This window comes from Cenococcum geophilum, assembly GCF_001692895.1.
Source record: "Cenococcum geophilum 1.58 unplaced genomic scaffold K441scaffold_32, whole genome shotgun sequence".
In the NCBI taxonomy this organism is placed as follows: Eukaryota; Fungi; Ascomycota; class Dothideomycetes; order Gloniales; family Gloniaceae; genus Cenococcum; species Cenococcum geophilum.
In genome coordinates this window covers 1-10,226 of record NW_027137590.1, presented here as the reverse complement: position 1 = coordinate 10,226, position 10,226 = coordinate 1, and the positions used below count along the sequence as shown (strand labels likewise).

The window sequence follows — 10,226 nt, the reverse complement described above, 5'->3', positions numbered from 1 at the left end:
GAATTTATTATGGTATATCTCGACGATATTATTATCTACTTAATAACTAAGGAAGAATATAGGGAACACGTTAAATAGGTCTTAAAGAGACTATAAGAAGAACAGATGCTAGTAGTAATTAAAAAATACAAGTTCTTTACTAGAAAGACCGATTTCGTTGGATTTATTATTAAACTAGGCTAACTTAGCATAGATCTAAAGAAGATTAAGGCTATAGTGAATTGGCAGGAACTAGAGAATATTATATAGTTAAGATCGTTCCTAAGGTTTTATAATTACTACAGAAGGTTTATAGCGTAGTGGTTAAAGAACATTAAGCTATTTACGCGGTTAATAAAGAAAGGAGAACTATAGGTATAGGGAGAGGAGTAAAGAGAACTCTTTAAGAAAGTTAAAGAGTTATTTACCTAGGAGCCAGTTCTTAAGATCTATTAACTAGGACTAGAGATAGTTGTAAAAATAAATGCATTAGACTATATACTAGGGGCGTGCTTTATATAAAGGCATTAAGATAGATAGCACCTAGTGGCATACTATAGTCGGAAGATAATACCACCGGAGTTAAACTATAACATCTATAACAAGGAGTTATTAGGTATAGTTATAGCATTAAAGGAATAGAGAGCATTCTTATAAGGCATAGAGAAACTATTTATGGTTAAGATAGATTATAAGAACCTAATAGGATTCCTAACGACGAAGGAACTTAATTAAAGATAGGTTAGATGGGTAGAGATGCTTACGGAATACTATTTTAAGATTTAGTATATTAAAGGTATAGACAATACGCAGGCAGATGCTCTAAGCCGTAAAGCTAAACTATAAAATAAGGAAAAGCTATTAGGGGCTTTATTGCGAAAAGATATAGACAGATTAATTAGGTACAATTATCCGAAAATCGTAGTAACTTAAGAAGACGATAAACTAGAGAAAGTCTACAAGACACCAGAAAGCTTTTAGGTATAAAGAATTCTAAAAGTATAGCTAGAAGATCTACAGACGAATATATACAAAAATTAAGAAGTAAAGTATATCCTAAGAAGTATAGCAGAGTAGTTTATGGAGGACTTTTATAAGGGACTAACCTAAGGACACAATAGAGCTATAGGCTTAGTGTTAAGACTCTAAAAGGAGTATATTATTAATAGAATCTAGAGGATAGCTAAAAAGGTTATAAAGGAATATTTAGATTACTAAAGGAATAAACCGATAAGGTATAAGCTATATAGAGGGCTATAACCTATTAAAATACTAGAGAGACTATAGGAGGTTATATTATAGGACTTTATTATTAAGTTGCCAAGATTAAAAGATCCTATTACTGGATAAGATTATAACGTGATCTTAGTAATAGTAGATAAGCTTACAAAGTGGGGATACTTTATAGCATGTATAGAAGAAATCTTAGCGAAAGATGTCGCTAGAATCTATGTTAAAGAAGTATTTATAAGATATAGAGTACTAAGTAAGATTATATCGGATAGAGATTTAAGATTTATAGCAGTATTTTAGGAAGTATTCTTAGCGAAGTAAGGAGTTTAAGTAGTAACTTCTACCGTATATTATCCGCAGACAGACGGTTAAACGGAAAGGTTAAATTAGACGCTAGAGCAGTACCTAAGATATTATATTAATTATATATAGAATAATTAGGTATCGCTATTACTAATTATATAGTTCGCATATAATGTAACACCTTAAGAAGGAATAGGCATATTACTATTTAAGGCAAATTATGGATACGAACTAAGAATATCGTTGTTACTATAGTAAGTAAAGAAAATAAGTAGTACAGCTAAAGAGAGAATAAAGACATTAATAAATCTTTATATAGACCTTATAGAATTAGTAAAGAAAGTATAAAAGAGAATAAAAAGGTACTATAATGCTAAGAGATCTAAGGGACTAGATCTTAAGGAGGGAGATAAAGTATGGCTACTATATAAAAATTTCAAAAGTTAACGACTAAGTAAGAAATTGGACTATGTTAGACTAGGACCTTTTGAAATTATATAAAGGATTTCACTAGTTACATTTAAGTTAAACCTACTAGCTAAGATAAAGATCTACCCTATATAGTATATCGCAATGCTAGAGCTAGTATATAGGAATATTAAGCCACCGGTCTATGAAGCAGACACGTATAGAGGATAAAAAGAAGATAAATAGTAAGTATCGAAGATCGTTAATTATAAGGACATTAATAACGAAATATGGTATAAGGTTAAGTAGATAGGCTACACTAAGACTACTTAGAAGCTACTAGAGAATTTAAAGAATGCTATAGGAAAGGTATAGGAGTATTAAAAGAGATTAGGTTAGGCAGCATTAATAAAGAAGGATTGCTAAAGAATGAGTTACCTAAGGGGGACCTAAGAAGAGTAGTTGCCGAACTACTTAGATCTATTTCCTTCTCTATTAGAGGAGAATCCATTCTTTTATTACCTAGTTCCTATAAACCTTATTCTATAAGTTTCTACTCCTTAAAATAAACCTTTTTATAAACCTTCTTAAGACAAAGTAGATAAGTAGACGCCGCAATTTAAGCATCTAAAGCCTTCTATTTAGCATTATAAGAACGTTCTAACTTAGTAAAGGCTTATAACAGTTTACTATCTAGCTGCGTAGTAGTAGATTAAATATAAGACCCTAAGATAAATTAATTAGGGAACTAGACAACTATTAAGAGTAATAGGTCGCGTATATTTAGTATTAGAAGTAGAGCAAATATTATAGGACGAATAAATATTTGCTTTAGTACACTTTAAGCAAGAGGACGGTTATTGCGAAGATGGGTTTGCTAATATAATATAAACTAACCCCTCTTTTAAACAACAAGAATACGGAGACGGCATAATCTTACTAAGAGATAATATTACAGCAATAGTGCGAGCACGACGTTGGGCGTATAAAGAAGAAATTGCTTTAGGTATAATAAGCAATAATATTAACTAAATTAATTAAACAGATATTATACCTCTAGTAAACAACTTAGAGATGTTTTAAATCTTTAAGGACAAAGATAAAGAGGAGGGAGATGGTGTTACGGACGCTTTAAGTATGATATTATAACTACTTAGAGAAGAGACGGAAGAAGCTAGTTAGTTAATTTAGGTACGGTCTAAAATGGAGCCGATAGAACTATATAACGAGGAATAGTAACTAAGGTTATATAATATGCTACGTATTAAACAAAAGGAATAAGAGGAACTTACGTACCTTATATATAAGACGTATATTATATATAAGAAGGATTTTATAGGAGTACGGTTATATATTTAAGGACCCTTAATCCCTACCTAGATAGTTCCTTCCTTATAGTAATTCTTAGAATATAATTGGAGTTAATCTATTAGGCAACCACTCCACCAGTTATTATTACGTTGTTAACTTTTATACTTACATTTCCTATACACCTAGCCTATTAACGAGCCTATTGTAGTTCTTGCTATAAGGTTCCGTTATAATTTCCTATAAATCCTAAGTGGCCTAGAATCTAGTATAGCGTAACATTATTTAGTTAAAGCTTCTTTAAGATATCTATAACTACTTCCTAGCAGGCTCTAGCCTTCTAGCTCTATACTAATAGTAACGCTAATTATAAGTTAGAGAATATTCTTATACTAGAAGCAGGTATTAGAAAACCTACTTAGTTAATAGCCGTATATATAGGGTTTTATGGCTAGTTAGCTGCCTTACTAATTACTAGAAGCTCTATAAGGTAAGTATTGGCTTAATTAGAGCTCGCCACCATTTTTAAAAGCATTATTTTAGATAGTGTAGCATATATACTAATTCCTGCCCTACTATTATAAACTAATATATTAACGTATATATTAACCTGTCCTAGCTTATAGTCTTTAATAATAGCTTAAGTATACTTTTTATCCTTATATATTACCATATTAGGCTTAGCTACCTACGGCGGGCATATATACGGTTTAACCTCTAGCACCCTATTTACCTAGACATCCTTATATATCTCTGCTGTCCTCTAAAGTAGTAACTAGTGCCGTCTATAGAGCCTCTGTCTTTAAATTATCTAATAAAGATATAATTTGCCTAGTTTATAGATTAATACCTAGAACGCAATAGCCTGGTTACATAGCCTTTACTTAAGAGGGAGTAAGCTAGCTTCTACCTTCGCTATTAGTAGAGTAACGGTGCGGAACCCCCTAATAATAGCTTATGCCGTAATCCTTTACGCCTACTAGAGGAGCTATATTAACTCTTATATCGTAAGCGGGTACTATATTAGCGACGTATAGTTTGCTACTAGTAGGACCGAGCTCTTAGCTAGCTACTTAACGCTCTTAGACTATAGTCCCTTTAATCTACGCAACGCTAGCGCTACCTTAGTAGCTTTACCTGCCTTATCTACTAGGTATACCTTAAACCTTAGCTCCTTATCGAGAATCACCCTAAGGATTTTAATATCCTATATTGGGGGGATTCCTTTTCCTTTAAATTAGAGCAGCGTGGTAGTATCCCTACCCGCTTCTTTATATCTAGTAAGGTAGATAAATAACGTTTTCTTCGCTTTAAATTAAGCTCTACTAGTCCTCTCCTATTTCTCGAGTATCGGTATAATCTCGCCCTAGATAATCTACGTGTTTTCCTCCGCCGTAGGGCCTATAACCTATACTAAGTAGTTGTTAACGAAGGCTATAGAGCTACTATTTCTAGGTACGCTTTACACAAGATCCGCGTTAAAGATAGGTAGTTATATATTAGCTAGTAGTGCTAGTAATATAGTAGAGTTCGACATACCTGCTTATCTAGGCCTCTACCCTAGTTTTCTAGTAGCTTTATTATATCTCTTAGACACCTTACACACCTTCTATGGTTAAGGCCCGGCTAAAACCTCTCCCGCCTGCGTAACTCCTATTTGCTCCTTAAGTATATCTTACCGGCGTGCCGTTCTAGCAAAAGGTTCCGTCTATTAATATACCGACACACGTATCCGTTCTCTTAAGCCACGTAGTAGTCTCTCCGGCTAGGATGTAATCCTACCTACCTACTAGGTGCACTAGGGGTTAGAGCCTAGCTAAGGGGTAAGGTCCCTAGAGCTAGCAGTGGCTACTACGCACTACGCCCCGCGGGAGGCTAGTAGTAGTATAGGGGCGCAACACCCTATACTACTGCCAGTTCCCGTTTCGCGTTGCCTATAAGAGTCTCCTCATAATAGGCCGACCGTGTCTTATAGGAGGGGGCTATAGACCAGGTCCCGTGCCAGGCAACCTGCTCCCCCCTCTCCCACTAACCAAGCTTGTGTCCCCCCTTTCCTATAAGCTGGCCTGTGTCTCTAACTGTCGAGTCCTCGTCCGACTGGCCTGTGTTTCCCCTATAGCCTCCCCATATGTATATGCATCAGGTTGCGTGCACCACGCCTATTAAGACCCTCCTGTAAGTCACCTTTTGACGCCATGGGGCCGTCGAAGCTGGCCTGTGTTTCCGCTGCCTAGAGCTTTGCCCGTGTTTCCACCTCGTTGAGCCGTCTGGTCGCTGTCGCGTCGCCGTCGCGTCGCTGACGCGTCGCTGTCGCTGTCCAGGTCGCGCGCACCACGCCTATTAAGACCCTCTTCTGAGTCTCCTGGATGTACCGGATAGGCTCTCGTAGAGGGGCCTTAACGAGTTCTCTAGGCAGGGCCTTAACAAGTTCTTCGCGGTGGCCTTGGGGCCTTAACAAGTTTCGTACGAGGTATCTGCGACGCGTTAACCTTAACAAGTTCTTAATAAAAGAGGTTCCCTACGCCCTCGCCGCGTTCCTTTGCGATCTCAGAGCTAGTGCAAGCCCAAGGGTGTCCTATTGTACGCCTAGGACGCGTCCACGTCGACTGGCTGGATGATAAGGCCAGTTTCGGGCCTGGCTGCGAGCCAGGTAGTCGTACATCGGGTGGTTTTCGTATCCCAGTTTCCCTTGATAGGCCTCCCTAGGTGGTAGAGCGGGAGCCTCAAGCGGAGGCAGTGAGGCTCCTGGTGATGTTGAGGGCGATGCATCGTACGCGTCACAGGCCCAACACCACAGAGCCGCAACGACAGCGCTGCACGCGCTGCGACGGCTCTCTACCATCGCCTCTGCACTTAGCCATCAAAAGGAACGATTTCCTGATGATGTTTCCACCCGCGGCGACGTGGACGCGTGCAGTAGGGCTTCGCGGGCTGCCACCTCGACAACCCTATGGCCGGAGCGGGTCGGCCATCCTCCTTGCTAGCGGTGGCGAGTTTAAAGTGTTTTACGTTTTAATCACCTGCTGTAAATACCGCTAATTATGCTGCTGCTAACCCGTCCCCTGCTAGGAGGAAGTGCAGGCGTCGGTAGATGGTAACCCCGCAGCCAAGGGCGTAGCAAAGCCACTCGGATTCACCTCGGGCAGCAGTCTTAGCAGTGGGCTTTACCCGGAATAGTCAAAAGCCATGCTTAGACAGCTACGTGAGGATCCAGTGTGTCATTGTTGCCTAGATCAGTCCATCTCCTTTAGTCATCCTAGCTCTGACCCAGCACTCACAATAGAGGTAGATGGAGCCTATAAGAATGATATGCCTCATAATTTAATATTCAATCCACATAGTTAGAGTATGTATCGAATATCCGCCAGATTTTCTAATGCGAAACCGTTCACACAACTCGCACGTTGAGCCTCTCTCTCATTACGTAGTCACTCCGAATCAAACCAACTCCAACCCTCCTATACTCGCCATCCACACTGGTCGGCCTGACAACTAATATGTAGTACTCCTTAACAACCTCGTTCTTCCCGACGACAACACATCGTTCTTCGCAAAGATTCTTGCCCTCCGAAGCATCATACCGTATCCATCCTCTTTTCATTCTGAAGAAATTCAAGATGGCATAATGATCCCCGGCCGGTTTCATCTTGCAATTCCGAAACTTTCCCACGTCGGCGAGTAATGCAGATTCGCACTCCTCATCGAGCCGAAGGGTATTAATCCAACCAACTTCGCCAAAAGCGATGTCCATGAACTGGATACCACCATTATATGCCATCCATGACCACGATGGCACATTTCGGGCTTTGTACTCAATCCGCTCCATCTTATTGTCGGATGATTGCCACAGGAGATTCCTGTGGAGGTACTGCTGAAAGATGCCGTATCTACTTTGACACCGTCTAGCACGTGCAATACGGGCCTCTACTCCGGATATTGCAAAACATCTGTCGGTCTCCTCTGTCAGGTCACGCTTCGAGTACTCCTCAGAAAGAAAGTGAATGAATTCCATGGTACGTCGGTCGCCTGATTCGAGGAGCCGGTCTGGGAAGTTTGGATCGAACATGAAGAACTCCTTTCGAAAAGAGCTGCGGAGCAGAATACCCAAGTTAGAAAAGAAGTTGGACTACCAGATATTGTTGAGCTCTTACCTTTCCAGTCTAGTAAGATTTTCGCAGTAAACCCCGTTTCCACATTCAAAATATGTCTAATTGGCGCTGAAATGGATAGTTCGACGCGACAAAACTCTTTCTTGCATTACCCATGCTCGCGTGTTAAGCCGAGCCTTCTCCACGTTATTATCGAAATCATCAATGTTAGTGCAGACATAGAAGTGTCGGCTAGAGGTGTCTTGGACGTAAACATATTCACTGCTTACATTCCGCTTAAGGAATCCCGCGTTCGAATCAACAGCCGAAGTTGCAGCGATCGTGCAGTAAGCCGAAGCAAAGACGTCTTCCATACGCTTGGCCTCATCCTCCCAGTCTTTCTGGTTCCACTGAATTATGCAAAGTGAGTCGATCCAGAGGTATTGGATGCCCAGCTCCCGGGTTACTCGGACTGCGTCCTGAAATGTGTTTGGTAGCTCAGAGAAACTGAACCCTTCTAGTCGTGCTTTGATGTTGTCATCGGTTGTGCAGAATTGACGTTTGTTATTGTTGGTGAGTTTGCCCCAGCAATGGGATAATGCGAGGTATTTCGCTCGGTCATATCTCTTAGGACAGTAGAGGCGCAGGACATCGGGATTGGGACCCCCAACGTCGAGAAGCCTAGTCGGCAATGCTGCATTGGATTCGGCGTCATGCTTGTTGCAATTGTGGGACTTGTCGCTGTCGCACCAATGGAGCCATGCGCGAAGTAGTGCAAAACGTGCAGGACTTTCCGCTTCGGGTAAGACTGGGAAGCCGGTCTGGATGTCCTTACCAGTACCAGCCGAATATTCTGTAGGAAATATATGCAGTAAGTAATGGCTCCTCCCAGCGCATGTAACATGAAGACACTAACCTAAATTAGAACACAACCGGAGAATTCGAGGCCCCTCACTTCCTATTTTCAAGGTTGACCCTTCCCGAATGATTTGGACGCTGAGTCCATCATTGCAGTGGCGTTTAACTGTACGGAGGAGCAGAGCGCAGAGCTGGCAATTTTTTTCGGCAGCACTGACTTCAGAAAGATTGACCTTGCAATCAGAAACCATAATGGAGCTGCAGCAGGTACAACACTGGACTGGGGAAAGCTGAGTCGGCAATGCGCTCGATGGCAAGCTTTGAAAGAAATCTCGTGCAAAATCATCGTCAAAGGTACGGCGCCAGCCATCAGGCTATATCCATATTAGTGCCTATCAAGTGGAGACATTCGCATGTCTACTTACCTCCTACACCACCAGACACAGCAGGATTAGCAGCAGGCTCGCATGTCGATATTCGCAGATCTACTTACACGCTAAACCACTAGACACAGTAAAATTAGCAGCAGGCTCAAATATCCATATTTACATATCTACTTACCTCCTACACCACCAAACATAGTAGGATTAGCAGTAGGCTCGTATGTCCATATTTATATATCTACTTATACGCTATACCACCAAGCATAGTAGGATTAGCAGTAGGCTTATATGTCCATATTTACAGGTCTATATATATACTACACCACTAAATACAGCAGGATTAGCAGTAGCCTTATATATTGATATTCGTATATCTACTTACCTCCTATACTACTAGACATAGTAGGATTAGCAGCAGGCTTATATATTAATATTTGTATATCTACTTATACGCTATACTATTAGACATAGTAGGATTAGCAGCACGCTTATATATTAATATTCGCAGGTCTACTTACAACCTATACTACCAGATATAGTAAGATTAGCAGTAGGCTTGCATATCCATATTTATATGTCTACTTACCTCCTACACCACTAGACATAGTAGGATTAGTAGTAGGCTCGCATGTCTATATTTACGTATCTACTTATACGCTACACCACTAAATATAGTAGGATTAGCAGTACGCTCGCATGTTAATATTCGCATATCTACTTATAAGCTACACCACTAGATATAGTAGAATTAGTAGTAGGCTTGTATGTCTATATTTATATATCTACTTACCTCCTACACTACTAGACATAGTAGGATTAGCAATAGGCTTATATATTAATATTCGCATATCTACTTATATACTAAACCACTAGATACAGCAGAATTAGCAGCAGGCTTATATGTCGATATTTATAGGTCTACTTATAACCTACACCACTAGATATAGTAAGATTAGCAGTAGGCTTGTATATCTATATTCGCATATCTACTTACCTATTACACTACTAAACACAGCAGGATTAGCAGTAGGCTTATATATTGATATTCGCAGGTCTACTTATATCCTATACCACCAGACATAGTAGGATTAGCAGTAGGCTTATATATTGATATTCGTAGGTCTACTTACCTCCTATACTACTAGATATAGTAGGATTAGCAGTAGGCTTATATGTTAATATTTGTATATCTACTTACCTCCTATACTACTAGACACAGTAAGATTAGCAGTAGGCTTATATATTAATATTTGTAGGTCTACTTATACGCTACACCACTAAATATAGTAGGATTAGCAGCAGCCTTGTATATTAATATTGGCATATCTACTTATACGCTACACCACTAAATACAGTAGGATTAGCAGCAGGCTTATATATTAATATTCGCATATTTACTTATATACTACATCACTAGATATAGTAGGATTAGTAATAGGCTTATATGTCAATATTTGCAGGTTTACTTATATCCTACACCACTAGATATAATAGGATTAGCAGTAGGCTCGTATGTCAATATTCGCAGATCTACTTACACCCTACACTACTAGATATAGTAGGATTAGCAGTAGGCTTATATATTAATATTCGCATATCTACTTATACGCTAAACCACCAGAAATAGTAGGATTAGCAGTAGGCTTATATATTAATATTCGCAGGT

General features: G+C 39.6%; 1 protein-coding gene across 1 annotated transcript; it reads left to right on the top strand.

The window, feature by feature from the left end:
• Nucleotides 1–5,619: 5,619 nt before the first annotated feature.
• K441DRAFT_662915 (uncharacterized protein) lies at nucleotides 5,620–6,162 on the top strand (the record flags this gene model as incomplete). The annotated part of the gene is made up of 4 exons (XM_067649113.1): nucleotides 5,620–5,658; nucleotides 5,690–5,701; nucleotides 5,751–5,929; nucleotides 5,995–6,162. A coding segment is annotated over exon 4 (168 nt), but the record flags the coding sequence as incomplete, so codon positions are not given.
• Nucleotides 6,163–10,226: the final 4,064 nt, after the last annotated feature.